General features: G+C 37.5%; 1 protein-coding gene across 8 annotated transcripts in view; it reads right to left on the reverse strand.

Annotated features, from left to right (window-relative positions):
- Positions 1–17,024, reverse strand: part of rgs19 (regulator of G protein signaling 19) — a 39,689-nt gene extending 22,665 nt beyond the window's left edge. For 2 of the 8 annotated variants that reach the window (XM_081386690.1, XM_081386688.1), the window contains exons 1-4: positions 16,889–16,989; positions 7,954–7,990; positions 7,480–7,627; positions 4,601–4,711 (exon numbers count right to left, since the gene is read on the reverse strand). In XM_081386690.1, the coding sequence (XP_081242816.1) occupies positions 4,601–4,615 (15 nt within the window). In that variant the 5' untranslated portion in view covers positions 4,616–4,711; positions 7,480–7,627; positions 7,954–7,990; positions 16,889–16,989. Of the gene's footprint in view, positions 1–4,600; positions 4,712–7,479; positions 7,628–7,953; positions 7,991–16,888 lie in introns of all 8 variants that reach the window. The other 6 variants (XM_081386692.1, XM_081386691.1, XM_081386687.1 and 3 more) reach the window with 4 other exon arrangements.
- Between the last annotated feature and the right edge of the window lie 570 nt (positions 17,025–17,594).

The following is a 17,594-nucleotide window of genomic DNA, read 5'->3' on the forward strand; positions in this document are numbered from 1 at the left end:
AATTTCACAGAGGAGAAGAGCATTTGCTAACTCTGGTCTTGTTCTAACAGGCTCTGAAACTCAAGCTCCCAGTGAAACAAAGAGAACGAGTTTTCAGATCTTCACACACACTAACCTACGCCAGCATAAAGATTTGTGAGCTAAGAGTGCATTAACATTCTCCCTTAAATCATCAACTCACCCTGGAAAAGCCGAAAACCTTGTGTGAAATAACAGCCACATAGTATTATAACACTAATAGTTTATTTGGCCAATAGATATTTTTAAAACTGTCAGGATTTGTAGTTTGATGTCCATGTAAGGAGATCCCACTGTAAATTTCGGCTCATTTCGTACAGTCACACGGGAAACGAAGACCTCAACTATGAAAACTATCATGAGCACCCTAAGGCTTTGTACATTGTACTTGATCATGGATTAAACTATTAAAATGCTTATTTCAATATTAATAAATAAAATTTTGTTAAATATTTCTGGGCACTTTGTACATGCTTTGCTGTCCAGTACTAAAAACATTAATCCACTCCAGGGTTCACACTTTTGCAATGTGAAATAGTGTACAACCCAGTGTTACGTTTACAGTTTACTACCATGACATTGTACTAACAGTTTCAAGTGTAAAGAGTACAGATAAAGGAACAGGAGAGGAAAGGAAGTGTTGTAACTCTTCAGATGTTGTAAGTGGCACACGGCGCTTGAAATCTAATGAGTCAGCCGCAACCTCTTCCTCTTTCTAGATGCTCACCTCTCACCAGATCAAACCAGATGTCCTGACAAACAATGAGTCCACAACACCACATCTAAAGCTAACATCCGTGCACAACTCCAAATACCCTCTTTATCAAAGAGCACACATCTCAGCACAACGAGCTCGGTTAGGTAATTCATCTAACACATCCTATTTATTACACAGCAGCGTGAAGATGCAGATTTGGTCATTTCAGCATATACACAGAAACAAAATTGGTGTAGGATTTACTTGAAACCACTTTCACTCAAAAATGCTGGAAAATTTCAGAAATATAAACAGAAACGACAAGTAACAATGAATTAAAAGTTAAATTTGTAGTAGAAAGACTGAAATACCATTTTCTTGTCAAATGTAATAATCTGTTATATTTACAACTTCGAAAAATCATTTTTACAGTGTAATTTACTTATATTAGCCTATATTATATTATATTCAATATTATGTTCAAACATTCGGAAAGAAATTTTATTGTTTTTTAAACAATTCTCAAAGGCTGCATTCATTTGATCAAAAACAGTCATTTCAGAAATATTATTACAATTTAAAATAACTGCTTTCTATTTGAATATATTTTAAAAAGTAATTTATTCCTGTGATGGAAAAGCTGCATTTTCAGTCTTCAGTGTCACATGATCCTTCAGAAATCATTCTAATCTGCTGATCTGATGCTCAAGACACATTTATTATTATTATCAATGCTTAATATTTTTGTGGAAACTGTGATTTTTTTCAGGATTATTCGATAAATATAAAGTTCATAAGAGCCACATTTATATGAAATATAAATATTTTGTAAACTTATAAATGTGTGTATATATATATATATATATATAAGCATGTCAGAATAGTTTTATTTGATCTGAAAAAAAGTTTGAAAAACTTTCCGCAAATTACATGACGAGAAGCTGAGGTTTCTGTCATGCCAGTGTTTGCTAATAACATTGACACATGACATGACACTTGAGTGACTTCTGAGCGAACACGTGCCACATCAAGAGCTGGCATTAAAAAACAGAAGCATCCCGTGTCCGTGGTCACAGTCAGCCTCACAAAGCAGCTTCCTCTGAGAGTCAATACAACAGCTCCTATCCTGCAGCTTATGGGGGAGCAAAAGGTCACGACCTCTGGAGATAACAGGGCATATGTGAACTGTAACTGTTACAGTCCAAACTAGCGATTGAATACAGAAAATGATTTTATTAAGTTAGGAAGACCAAAGGGGCCTTTCCCGGATCCACCAATTTTGAACAAGACTGACAGTGTTTCAACTTCCTGCTGGGAGTTGGGAAACAGTGGCCACGTTGGCCTCTTTTCCCATTAATAGTGCATGAACTCCTCACATGCCATCCCATGATCATCAGTACACTGTGTGATTCTAGTCATCATTAACTGTACTAGTCCTGAAGCTTCAGGATGTCTTTTTACGGTGCTTATATCAACATGTGAAGAGAATTGAGTTCAATTTAGCCAGTGGCAATGTTGTAACCGCTCCACATTTAACAGGTAAAAACAAAACAAAACAAGGACTTAAGATGTACAAAAGAAGCATTAGTGGTCTACGAAAGTAAGAGTTTCAAATAAGAGGGAGCTGCCTCAAAGAACCAATGAGAAAAGGAAGTGGTTTTACTGAAGAGCAACCACAGCAGAGCAGCGGCCCACCAGGAACTGGCTACGCTTTGGTCTTAAATCACTGCAAACACACATAACAGCCCTTTAAAGCAACACAGAGCCGCACTTGTAACTTCAATTCCACTCGGTCACATGACTAAACTATCACGTTTGTTTAGAGGTTACAGCATGAGCCTGAGCAGAAACACTCACACTGCAACTCAACCAAACAACTCAACAAATCAACTCAAACAACTCAACTGTTGGGTGCGTACCCAACAATCAACTAACTGGGTGACATCAATTCACTTTTCAAAATCCAACCAAATTTAAGAAGTTTAACAGTATCTTCAGCGGTTAGCCACTAACATTACTGCTAATGTAGATTCCATTTAATTATTTATTTCTTATTTGTTATCTGTTATCATATTATTTTAATTTCTTTATCAGAATTATAAACACATACTGGTTTATAGCACAAATAGTTTTACCGTTTACTGCACTTTGATATTCTTCTACTTATTTACCTTTAGCAGCTAATGAATCAGAAATCTCACACATCACAAGAAAATAGCTAACTTCCTGCGTTTTGCAAAATAAGGTGGATACTGTACTGCACAATATGCATTCTGTTGCAAACACAGCCCATGTTTCTGCAACGTTCATGCATGATCACTACAGCATGAATCAATCCTTGTTGGACTGAAACCTTGAGCTTTCTGGAAACCAGCCCAGATCCACTATAGGCTGCACCACCTCCATCCCTTATAAAAAAGACCTGGCCGCTTGTTTTCTAAAAGGAGTATCAAAACCAACAGGCTTGAGAGCACTAGCACAGAGAACCCCCAACCTGGCATCAAGCGTGAGAAACTCAGAGATCTCCTGAGGGCAAGAAACTTAACCCAGGAGAAGGGGAGGGAGAGAGAGAGAATGTTTGCTTTATATTCAAATATGTGAGCAAAACTTTAGTCTATGGAGTTGGGAGGTGCTCTGCAGAAAGACATGCAACTAAATAAACTGGAGATATGAGTAAGCTGCTCTGTGCTATTAAAGACGAGAGGAAAACTCCCTTACACACACACACACACACACACACACCCACATAGAATGAATGTCTGTCTGCTTGTCTGTTTTTAGATCTAAATCTTGCTTTCCTCTAACTTTATCCAGATGCCATGGCGGACTGGCCATGAATCATGTGACTTATCACTCCCTCCCTCCTCTTCAGACTTCTCCTTTCTGTCTCTCTCGCTGTCTTCCTAGCTTCCCTGCAGTCTTTGTCTCTTAATGAACATCTCAGGATCTCTTGTTTTCCATCCATCTCTGCTGTTCTGTGAGCTTTGATGGACCGAAACTAGCCAGGGCGGAAGCGTGAGTGTGTGTGTGTGTGTGTGCACGCTTTTGAGGGGTGACACCTTTCTGAAAATACCAGAAATGTAGTGAAACATCTTCAAATCGTGATGAAGACAGATACTGGCTTAATAAAAATGTCAAAGAATGATTTGTGGGACATAGTAATTATAATTAGCTTAATTTAGGCTCATAAAAAAAATAATAAAAAAAAAAAAAACGTTTATGGGAGGTTTTTATAAATTGGTGTGTTTGTGTGTGTGGAACAGGGAAAGGACAGGATACAAGATGTGGAAAAAAGGAGAGGAGAACAGAGCAGAGGAGACCAGATGAGATGTGAGGAGAAAAGAGGAGACTCAAGGAGAAGAGAGCAGACCGGGAGAGACTTCACATGCTGTAAAGTAAAAAAATTCCAGCAACGACCAGAATAATTCTCTCAAGTATCAAACACAAAAAGCATCGTCAGTGAAGAAAAGAAAACACACATCATGATATATGGGTATAACCAGGACCAGGCGGAGTTCACATTTTCTAGAACACAAAAGAACTGACTTCTATTGCATGTTCTCAAAAGATCTTCTTTTCTGTTCCCCAGATGGTTTGGAACGACATATGGGTAAATGTTGACAATAAATGGTGACAGAATGTTCATTTTTGGGTGAACTAACCCTTCAACAAAAAGGGAACTTTGTGAATAATGGAGTTTCTAATTCCATTTCCGCCTGGTCCTGGATACAACAAACAATATCCATCAGTATCGATCAGGACATCACTTGAAGAAACCAAAATGAACAAACCACATCAGAACACTCTTCATTCCATTAATACGCAAATAAACCACCACAAAAACACCCCAAACACAAACAGCAATGAGAGAAAAGGGCCAGTTACCAGAATGTCCATCATGGCTTGGCGGAGGGCAGCCTACTAGTCTTAAAATCCTCAATGATGTTAAATGCCTGGACACATGCATGTCATCCCCCCGCAGGCCGCGGACCTCTCCTTCACACGCAAACACATATAGCACAGGCCGGAATGCACAGGAACACACAAACAGGGCAACAGTAAGACACAGACACACACACAAATAGGGAGAGAGAACGGTGAGGGAGAAAAAGAGAGAAAGACTTTATATTAGTCACATCAAGCAAATGCTCACAATTAAATCTATGACTTTGTGTTTTATGAATTAAGCTAATTTAGTCAGGCATGTTCATTTTAATTGTCTACTGAAATGAGCATATGGTGGCAGAAACGTTAGGTTTTTAAATAATATTGTTAAGGGAGAGATTAAAATGAAAACATCTGCAAACAAATTCACCATTGTATGAGATTTAACAGAGAAAATGACACATCCATCCTTCCATTCCATTTCAAACTGCTTGTCCATGTCCATTCCCACATTTACACTACTGTTCAAAAGATTGGGGTCGGCACAATTTGTTCATGTTTTTGAGAGAAGACTCTCTTGATAAAATACAGTAAAACAGTTTTAACAGCATTAAACTGTCTGTTTATTCGATTTTTAAAAAATGTATAACTTCTATATGAATATGTTAAAAAAGCGCATTACTTCAGTCTTCAGTGTCACATGATCCTTCAGAAATCATTCTAATATGATGACTTGATGCTCAAGTTTTTTTTTTTTTTTTAGCAAAGTTGAAATCAGTTGTAATGCTTAATATTTCTGTGGAAACCATAATACATGTTTCAGGATTCTTGGAAGAATAGAAAACATTTGTACTGTAAATGGTTTTACTTTCACTTTTCATTTAATTAAATGCATCCTTGCTGAATAAAAGCATTACAAAAATCTTACAGACCCAGACTTTTGTAGATTTAATTGGTAGGATTAGTCTGTATTTAATTTATACAATGAAGACTAATCAGTGTTATTTTACATTGGATTACATTGGAACACTACTGTTAGACCTACCTGAAAAACTTAAAGCACTGCTTATGTCATTTATATCTTCTCGTATATCTTGTCATTTATATTCTATTGTATTTATTTGTGCTACTATTTGCAATTTGACTGCTTGACTTTTTTTTGAAATCATGCTTCCTTGTGCTATGTGTAAGCTATTGCGCAACAAAATTACCCCATTGTAAAAACAAAAACCAACGAGTAAGCAAACATTTAGCTGATAAATGTAATAATAATAATAAAAAAGCATGTCTAAAAAAATCCCTCCACCCACAAGAGTCATCTAAGGGGGGAATTTCCCCCCAAACCCCATTTTCCAAAACAAAATGCAGGCCCTTCCAGTGAATGTTTATACAGTTTTTTTTAGTTTAGTTATAGTATTAAGTTTAGTATAGTTTATATAGACATTTAGATTAAAATTAAATGTCTTCAATACATTTTGGCTTTAATAAGATTTCCCCAATAAATAGGCAAGAATAAACCTAATGTCCTCCATCCTATTCTTTCCAGCAACTAAGTACCTGAACGCGACTTAATCACGAATTCAGAAGTGGGGAAGTAAGACATTTCCGACAGCAGGTGAAGGCAGCATGTCTTGACCCCACCCTCACTGTTATCTGATTATCAGTTCATTTGCCCCACCTGCTCTCCCTCTCTACCCTTATTTCCTTCCCTATTTATTCTCCGTTTGCTCTTTCTTCTGCCAGATTGTCATCATATCTTCGCTGTTGTATCGAGCCTTGCCTTACTGTTGGACAGTGTTTCCCATATGGGGTAATTTTTGATTGTTTGTTTTCTTTTTCCTAAAAAGCCCATTAAACTCTGCGACTGAGTCCTTGCCTCATCCCTCAACCACTTCTGACAGTTTACAACTCATCGTCTCAGTTTATTTAGCTTATGTATCTATCTTAATTTGACATGAATGGATAAAAGGGCTCTGAATGTTCTTGCATCTTCTGACCAGTGAATGGCAATTATTTACCATAATTATATTAACTAAAGACATTTCCATGACCTTTCAATCTCCTTTTTATGATTTCATTAATTTCCATGACTTTTCCAGGCCTATAAATTACACTTGAAATTCTCTGATATTTCCAATTTTCCAGGGCCAATATGAACCCTGGGAATGAAGCACAGTCTGTTCAATAGGTTGTATCTTAATGTCACAGGTCAGGTCTGTTTTTCACAACCAACATTTCTTGGAGCTTCTCTTCCACTGAACTTCATTTGAAAAACTCTGGCAAGATGTGTTTTCAATGTTTTGTAGGCTAAACTATTTACATCAGCCTATTCACATTAAATCAAATGTGGCGCATACTAATCGAATCCATAATGTACAGAAAATCACACAAGTGACATGAAATTAAATATATTATTCTAAAAATCCAAGTCTAATACCTTTTGAGAACTCTGTCTTAACCAAAATCAAACTTTACTAAATCACCACATAAAGCTTATGACCTGTCGTCTGACGTTAAATAAAAATCTACCAAGAATCACCCACAAATCATGAAAAAAATCAGCCCCAGATGTTCAGCCAGCTGCCAAGATCCTGTGCCACTCTCAGATGCACACAGATGTGAGCTAAGAAGGTCAGTGAGTTCATAACCCAGTGAGAAACTGGCATGCGATCCCAAATATGAAAACGCTCTGCTTTTATTAATACGTATTACCATATTTAATTAATATTAACGCCACTGATACAACTACTTCAACAAACACTACTGTTATTGCCATTCTAAGAAGGACAAATGTAATCTCACTGCCCTCAATATACCAATATGCGTATTAAAACTATGAACTTTAAATAGAACTATAGATCAGGTCTACTGATACTTACATGGCTCCAGGTTTTAGGGGTTAGATAATATCTCTGGACTGTCAGCTAACCTCCACTAGATTTTCCGGAGAGGGGTTTGTGACTACGCAGGGAACTAAAGGCACTGCTGAGTCTGCTATGGCCACAATCTCCTACTTCCCTTTTAACTCTGTGAAGGAGAGAGGAGGAAGGGGAGCTACACATGAAAAGAGGAAACGTTCAACAGAAGACTGGGGAAGAAAAGCGGACATTGGCGAGGACATGCGTAAGAAAAAAACAGAGATGGAAGGCAAAAACATAAGCGCTAAAAGTATGAGGGAGGGTGTGGACTCTGTTAGCCAGCCTCTCTACGGACAAAATGTGATATTTTAGTGATGTATGTGTCAGGAAATGGCATTTGGACACTTGACAAATGACCAAACTAAACTGGTTTTCCATAGCAAAGAGCAAAGACCTGTTTGACCCAAAATGAATATTCTGTCATGATTTACTCACCCGCATGTTGTTCCAAACCTGTATGACTTTCGTTTCTCTGTGGAATATAAAAGAAGATATTTTGAAGACAGTGCTGGTTGCTCTTTTCAATGCAGTTACATAGAATAGCTTTCAATTTTCAAAAACGACACAAAAGCACCGTTAAAGTTTCGTAACAGTTGTTTATATTAATCTAAGTCTACATATAAAAGATTTGTGAGAGGAACAGACTAAAATGATCATTAGTTGAGATAATTAAGATTATAATCTCCCCCACAGAGGGCTGTTGACTTGAGTCAATTTGTAAATGAATCATTTAGACTTATTTTGTGAACCAAACCAACTGATTCAATGAAATTATCTGTTTAAAATGAACGGCTGGTTCATGAATCAGATGTTACAATTCACATGAATGCGCTAAGAAAAACGGAGTGAGCTTTTCATTAATAATGACTTAAAATTTTAGTCTATTTTCTTCACAAAGGTCCTTCAAAAAAAGTCATCATTTGACTTCAGAACACTTGAAATATTTGTAAGAACCACTTTATGGCACTTTTATGGAGTTTTTGACCTTTTTTCTGAAGCTTGAAAGCTGCATGGAAAATAGCTTCCAGTATGAAGTCATGTAGTTTTAGAAAGACATGAGGTGGGTGAGTAAATATTTTGCGAGACATGATGGATTGGAATGGAGAATGTGATAATCATAGCCGTAAAATTAGTGTAAAGTGAGAAATAGAAACAGGAAGTATAAGAAAAGTGACAGAGAAGAGTGTGAAAGAGTGTGATTGTGAAAGAGAGAAGACAAGAGGAAAGTAGAGTGTGATGAAAGAAAGAAAGAGAGAGAGGGAAATGACTCGAGCTTCATCCTTAAACTCAGTTTTTTCTTACAGCGACACCAGGTTAATGCTGGGAACTTGCACTCCAAACTTTTCCTCAGACCAACACATGAAAACTGACAAAACAACAATGGCGCAATGAACTCAAGTTGTTTACACTTGAATTCTTCGGCTTTCAACTGTTGGGTCGTGACCCCAAAATTTGTCAGGGTTACGGACAGCAGGGATATAAACAATGCTAAATGCAAATAGTAAAGTGCTACAAAATCATGCATAGTTTGGTATCCAGCACAATAAATAGGCCTATGCTTGTTGACACAACTCAATTGTATTTTGTCGCATATTCATCTTTCATTTGCTAGAGTCAAAAGATGCCATGACCTCATCTTTAAAAAAACTATGCACAAAAGTACTTTGTCAGGGATGGGTCCTGATTCAACTCCTCACTGAAAGACTGTAAAACTATTTATCAAGTTTTACTCCAGCATATGATGTGAAAACAATGCCTATCGAAATTATTTTGACAAGCAAGGCGTTCATGTCGGGGCTTGGGTTTTCCGAGCAATGACAACAGGATTGTGTTTCATCATAAAACAAGCAGTATCATGAAAAACATTTTTGGTCTTTCCTGGACAGCATTTGTCCCTTTATCAACAAACAACCCAATCCTTCCCTTTTCAACCATTTTATCTTTATTGACAATATAATCAAATATCATTTAACTGACACTTTTATTCAAATAAACTACATATTACATAGACAGTCTTCCTATAGAAGCCAAAAGTGATTAGTGTGCAATTTGAACCTTCATGCCCGTCATTCACAAAGTTCAACACATCAGAAGAGTCATTTATTGAATTTAGTATAGAAAGACGTGTTTACTGTCTGTTTTTCTAGTACACAAAGAAATGCAAAAAGAAAAAAAGAAACGTTTAGGTCATGACAGCACTACAAAGATTTTCATCCAATCAAATGTTCTCAAGGATGAGAATGTTCTGCCCCCTAATACCACCTCCAAAATAATGAGTGAATGAATGAATCAATCAATGAATCAATGAATTAATCCCCTATAGAGCTGGTAAGTCCCGCCCATCCGTAAAACCCCAAGTGGACGTCTAGGTTGAAAAATCGTCAATGCAAGTGAATGGGGGAAAATAATTATTTTCTGGTCCCGTTTGAATTGTGCCATGAATGTGAACATATGTTGTCTGTGAATTTTTTATATAACTTTTCATGTTACGAGTTTGACAGTATATGGTACGATTCTTCGGCTAGCAGTTGTGGAAAAGACATAACGAGAAAGACTACATGTCGCCTATGTGACGTCACCCCATAAAGTTGACTTACCCGTGGTTTTCACCAACCTCAACAATTTTGTCCCCTCCCTGAAAGAAGGAGGTGAAGTGCACCAAAGACACTGTTTAGCGGGATCCGTGAGCTAGAGCCGTGTGCTAGTGGTGTTGACGTTTCAAACGCGTCGAAAGCAGCGAAGAGTTGTAGTCCACAAAGTGCTCTCACACAAAGTCTAACCGTATCAAACTTCTACCCGCTAAATTGTAGCATTCTTTACACGAAAAGTTATATAAAAAAATTCACAGACAACATATGTTCACATTCATGGCAAAATTCAAACGGGACCAGAAAATAATTATTTTCTCCCATTCACTTGCATTGACGATTTTTCAACCTAGAAGTCCAGGGGGATTAGCGGAAGGGGCGGGACTTACCAGCTCTATAGCAACAACAACTAGCTAGACGTTTAACTTTAGCTTACTATACATAATGTAAAAATGCCACCTTTGCAATTTGCAATGGCGAAACACTTTTTGTTTTAAAAGGAGCTGTGTTTGCTTAGCAGTGTTCTGGTTGAATTAGTGCTTCAGAGAGGACGACTAGCCCCTTATGAACCCTGCACAACCCTGAAGGCCCTGAATAAGGGAATCATTTATTCAGGATTCTGCTCCAGTGACTGGTCACATTGCTTTTCTATTTTCTCTGGTTTTGTTCATTCAGTAACTGTTGTTGAATAATGACTATACAGCAGACAGAATTAGTTTTTTATTTTTTTTTCTTGCAATAGGATGTGGTTAAAGATATCTTATCTGCAAACCAAACTGACGGAACTCATCATTTCTTACAAAAATATGTAAATGCAAAAACAATGCAAAACCTTGCCAGACCATGATTTCCTGTCTACTTTACACACTCTTATAAAAAGTGACAAAAACACTACCCCCCTGAAAAAGAACAGCGTAACAGTCTCATAAAAAGTGTAGCCTAGTGGCTTTTACTCCATGTCTATAAACTTTGAAGTTAATACAAATAATTAACGTTTAGTGCAGTGTTTCCTGCATCACTTTCAATGCCTGCAGTTCGAATTGAATGTGGTAAAATACAGGGCTGTACGTTAACTTTTTTTGAACATAGCACTGGTGCTACAGATGTTGAATGTTTTGTCGCACAGGCCACACAATTCTAGAAAAAAACGGCTGAAACCTTTTCTGAAAACAACCATAAATCATGCATGCTATACAGTATGTACTCTATGCTAATTATGTTATCATTCACATCAGTAACCTTTCGTTTAGGGGTGGGCGATGTGACCAAAATATTATTTTTTTCTTACAGTGTATTTAGTTATATTGTTTTATCATTATTGTTTTTGAAATTATGGACCAAACTAAATGAAATTAATATGAATAGAAATCTCATAAAATCATGAGTAACAATTTTTCATTTTTCTTGTGCATATGGTATGTTAGCAAGATAACTATTACCTGTGCTATATATTGCACTAATATACTTTAATATATTTACATAATATATCTTTATTCCTGTACAGGCTATCTCTGTTAATAAAAAATAAATGCACACATTCTTTATCAAACAGCCTCAATACAAGTATCCACGTCCCTCCAAAACAACCGTTCAATCTTCCAGAGCATGCTTGACATACAATCAAAAACTAAATTTGAAGTTTGACGATTTGATCTGACATTAACTACTTCTCACCACTACTTTCTGTTGGTTTAGAGGACTTTTATCTCAAAAATTCCCCAATCGTTTCAGAAAGTAAAACGACGAGTGTGTCATCTATAAACACATCTGAGGTGTAAGTCAGCAGTGCTAGATGAAAATAAAAACAAGGCTTGAGTCAATGTGTCTGTGAGTATTAAATTCTTTTTCGCAGCTTATAGTGCTTAATTATGTTTTGTGCTTTTTCTTATTCACTCATGTTTCTTTATCACTCTATATGTCAATCAATTTTAAGCAGTAGCTACTTTGCTGTGTGAATAGGCCTATATTTACATAATGCCATATCATGCACGAATGAAATCACCAAGAAATCTGCAGCGCATAAGAGGGAAAAAAGTTTGTCTTTAGGGAGTGGAAGTGCAACGTATCATGGTTCAGATCATATTACGTTTTTTTGAGTCACGGATCGGTTCAGCAAAAGTTCAAACATTATTAAAGACAAGTGAACAGTCAGTAAAGAAATAAGAACAAATACACTAATTACAAGCATAGATAAATACAATATAATGAAGTTACGAATAAAGTAAGGTCTAACAGTAGTATTTAGGTACAAAAATGTAATAATTAAATGTAAAATAACACTACATAGTGTTCACTGTATAAATTAAATATAGTGTAATCTTTGTTAAAGCTGTCTTTTGTTGATTAACATTAATGACATTTAGCAGGTATTTATAGGCTGCTGTCACTTTTTAGAGCTAATGCACGGATCCAACTCATGTACACATTTCTTTCTCAACTGTTTAAGTTCACTTAAGACGTAAGTGACATTTTGACATATTTTTGGTGTATGTGTCTGTTCAGAACGTGCAAAAGAGGAATCAATTCGTTTTTTTGCATGCTATCTGAAACGCGCATCTCTGTGTGTGTGGCCGTATGCAAAGATAACAGCGCGCGAGTACCAAGTTCTCTTTCGCCTCCTGCGCTGGAATGGTTTACAATTGTCAAGGAAAAAAAAACGTCCAAATGATTAACTTTCACTCTAATTTGCAATTAATCTGACACATGCGTTCCGAACATTGGGGCCTGGTCCGTACGGATCACGGATCTGTTACAGCCCTACAACAAAATCTCACTTCACACAAACTGCTTACAGAAACTGTCGCATGCGTTCTACAGTGGTGAATTTATTCATCGCACAGACATAGGCTATATATCGCACTGTACAGCCCTGAATGTACTGTGAAATATGTCAGGAAAATTAATCTTTCTATTCAGTTGTTTTTCGGGCTGCACACAATAAACATAAAACACAACCAGAGTAGTCTGATTTATCAACAAATGACACTTATGAACAGATTATTTTAAAGTCGCAGACTATCTTCAGTATTGTGACATACATTCGAGTGTAACAGATTATCGGAAAAGAAAAAATGTAGGGTGGGGACTTAGTTCAATGCATCAGTTGTGTTCTGCATACGTCACCAGAGAGAAGTCTGTCGTTTCACTGACGAGTTATAACGTTTTAATTAAACATTACGGTGTTAAAAAATATATATATTAAAAAATTAAACTTGAAATCTATAATGTGCATTTAGAAAATAGTGTGAATTTTTGTTTCAGGCCAACTTTAATGAATCATAAAAAAATACTTAAGGCTAAAGTATACTTGACTTTTTACGAGTATGCAAGGGTTAGCTAGCGTACGGTGCGCGTGGCGCGAATTCCGTCATCAGAAGAGTATGTGCATACTGTACGCGCACTGCCCTATTTTTGTAACCGGTCACAAGTGCGTTTTTCTTTTTTTTCCTCCAGTAATTCACAAGTTCTCACTTACGTCAAATTAAACAGAGTAAAGATTGTGCGTATTGGCATGCTCTCCGGGTGGGAGGGCTCCGAGCTCAGAATTTTTTGCCCGAACCCAGAGTACTCCCCCCGGTTGTTGTAAGAGTAGCTAGGACTAGAAGCAGTGTTGCCAGATTGGAAATGTCCAAGGATCGTACCAGAAGCTTCTGGTTCTGATTAATTCGGTTCGGGAGTATAGGCTAGATAAAAGCCTGCCCGCACTTACAATTGATTGGTTGGGTCCTTACATGCGCTTCGTGAGGCACACTAGCACACACACACACAAGGTCTCTCGCTCCCTCTCTCTACACGTTCTTCCGGCCGGTAGACGTAGAATCCACAGCTAGATCAATGAGAAGCCCTATGATTACAACGACCATCATTTGAAGTGTCACACAGTTCTGAAATTATCGTACATTATAAGTTTTTTTCCATTATTGATCGTACATCGTACAGAGGTCAAAATTATCGTACAAATACGATAATTATCATACATCTGGCAACACTGACTGGAAGTGAGGAGATGGGGTGGTGGAGGGATGCTGTTAAACTGTCGACAAACAGAGGTAAGTCAGCTGTACATATACCTCTTAATTTGTTAATAGGGTTGATTAACCGAATGTGCTCCACTCGTGTTTAATTAGCTTTGATTATCTGAATGCGCTCCACAGGTGTTTAATTAGGTTTAATTATCTGAATGTGCTCCTCCCAAACTTTGTTAATAAAAAATCATTTAGTTTATCCACAAGGTGGCAACCATGCCCTGGGGGCGTCGATTCACAAGGTAGTCGAAGAAAAACTACATAAACAGAACAGACCGGAACGCATTCAAGCTACAGCGAAAATGAAGGCCTACATAGACGAGAGATTGTGCGAAGAGGTTATAAAGTACCCTCATTTGTACAACTCTAGCATGAAATAATACAAAGATATTTACATGGGTTGCAACTCGTGGCGAGAGATTGCTCAAAACTGTGTATGCGTCGAACGCCTGTGTACATATACGAGTCAATGAAGTATACTTTGCAAGGCTGTTCGTGTGTGCGCTCGACTGTGGACGTACTGTAGCGTAAAAAAAAAGAAGTACTTTCTGCTTTAGGAACCCAGAGGTTACCAGTTTGAATCGAATCCTTCATTGAATGAACTTACTGAAATTACATTGAGAGAAATCTTTGTTCAATATGTAGATAATTTAATAAAAAATAAAACATTTATATATATATTAAAGGGGTAAGGGGCCTCCTCTGTTAAAGAAATAATAATTCTATAGAGGAAACTGGCTTTGCGTTTTAAATGTTTTTTTTTTTTAAATCTTTTATCTTCTGGCTTATAACGGACAAAAAAAAAGTTCAAAATGACTCATCCTGCACTACAGATTTTTGTCCAATCAAATACCACTTGCAACTGCCGAGTATATTGCAAATCATGGTTCATGGCTGTGACATAACTAAAGTTTATTGACTATTTTAAAGAGAGAGAGAGAGAGATAGAGAGAGAGACAAAGAGAGATAATTACTTTGCTCAAACTAGCTTTTTCAATGGCAAATACATCAGCACAATAAATAATGGGGTCCTTAAAGCACCACTAATATTAATCTCCAGTTCTTGGTTGCTGATTTAAATTTGGTTTAGCTAGTTTTCAAGGTCTTTATCCCCTGACTAGATTGGTCATGAGCACGTTATCTCTTCTCTGGTAATATATGGTTTAATTAATGCCAAATGCACCAAAGACAATGCAAACACAATGTCCTCTGTGAATGTAAGAGTGCGACTTTAAGGAACAAATGAAGTAAGCTCACTAAACCTGAGTCCTGGTACAGCAGAGATGCTGAAGATATCAAAGCAGCTGAGCTTCGACTGGCATGCCCACGTGGAAGCTTACTTGGTGTTTCAAAGCATGTCATTCTTTTCGCTAAATATAGACCTTGTTGTTGTCACCATAAACTAAGAAGGCTACATACACAATGATGATTAGGGTGAATTCAGGTTGATTGGGACACTTTTTGCCACTGAGATGACTGGAACCAAAGTCATCTTCATTTATAATATAGCGCTTTTTACAATACAGATTGTTTCAAAGCAGCTTTACAGTGATAACAGGAAATGAATGCAACAAAGATTGTTTTGGCAATCAACCTGAATTCACCCATTTAATTTCGTCAAGCAGCAGACATGCCTGTGGTGTGGTCAACAAATAAAAATCCAGGCTTGACGTCTTCAGGGAAACCAAAAGGTCACGTATAGACAGTCATTGATTGGACAAAAATATCTCTTAACCTCGGGAATTCTCTTTCTGACGTCAGAGCTGCGCGAGCTCTGTGTCTCCCCTCCATTTCTGCAGGGACACGCGCGAACGCGTTCAAAGCGTTGTACCGCCACGCGACACCGCGGGCCCCGCCCCCCGATCGCGACGAGAACGCGCATACAGAATTCATTCACCCGAAGGTTTCGCGCGTGCATCGCGAACGCGCTTTACTATACAGCCAGCTAAAGGGAAAAAGATAACATCTTTCGAGACGAAAAATAAACGCGAGCACGCACCAAAAAAAAAAAAAAAACCGTTCGGGGTTTATTCTCATTGGTTACGTAAAACATGCGGTTCATTGATAGAAATACAGACGTAGATATATGTCAGTGACAAATGATAACCTGAGCATATCCTCCCCCACTTCCTAGATGTTTGAATTGAAAATATCCCCCTTCATACAACGCAATAATCCGTGCATTAGCTTTCACTCTCCGATGAACTGAAATGCCCCAAACCAACATTGTATCAGATCACACTGCTTTACGGATAGAGATTTAAAGCATCGGCTGTGGTGAAACCATACTGTGTTATGCAAATTGTTTTTGTGAGGAAAATTCAAACCCGTAATGCCCGTGACACACACACACACACACACCGGGCGCACGACTACTGCATGGGGCACACAAAATACATCTTACAGCAGATGACAACTCAGTTTAGCATTCCAGCCAGATATCTATCCCATTCTGATGAAGCGAAACGGGAGACGCGAAAATAAGCGGCATTCCCTCATCGACTGCGAATAAGCGCTGTATTAGTCTATCTCGGATACATTCAACCGCTCCATTTCTAGGAAAGCTTCGTTTACACCAAGCCATAGAAGTAAGTTCCTGCCCATAAGACTGTACAAAAAACAAATGTAGAGACAGAAGGTTGGGGTTTACAGAGGACGACTCATTCTTCGGGGGGGAAAAAACGGAAAAGGACCCACCATCCACTGGCAAACTCAACGTTTATGCTATTGAAAAACGCTAACGATGACAATACTTACAATTTTGGCATTAAAATGATCTGGAGGGCGGTAGCCGTTTCGTTTTCTGAAGCACATCCGTTTGTTTTTGCCTGTTTTGTGTGTAAAATACAGTATCTTTTTTTCCTCCAATGTTCCAGCTTGAGAATCGACACCCTTACGGAGGCAGGCTGAGGATGAATTGCGCATGCGCTGATTTAGACAGTTCTACTCAGTCGATTGACGAAAGACTTCCTCAGTAATTGTCATTTCCAGCGGAACTTTTCAAGTTGATCTGCCCATAATATTAATAATAGTTACATACACATTGTGTTGATTAAAGTAACAAAATAGCGGGTTATAGGCTACTAAACGTTTGGGACTTCAGTCATAGAATAATTAGGCCTTGCATTAACAGACTTTTATGTAGCCTACCTATGCAATAATTTCCCTTTCATGTAGGCTATTCTCTCTTATATATAATAACCCAAATATTCACATAACTTCTACCCTTCTACCTTTCTTTACATGTATATAACAGTTTATTGACCACAAAGCAGACATGAGGATTTAAATTATATAGAATTTCTATTAATTGAATCATCATTGTTTCATAGATTATAATCATGTCTTCACAGAAACCTTGTAAAAATCCAGCAGGGGGCGCCAAACACTAAAAGAACAAAAATCCCCCAACAGCATTTCTGCAAGATTCCTGAAGATAAAAAATAAATAAAAAATTCAATAT

This window comes from Scardinius erythrophthalmus (genome assembly GCF_964197995.2).
Source record: "Scardinius erythrophthalmus genome assembly, chromosome: 15".
Classification (NCBI taxonomy): Eukaryota; Metazoa; Chordata; class Actinopteri; order Cypriniformes; family Leuciscidae; genus Scardinius; species Scardinius erythrophthalmus.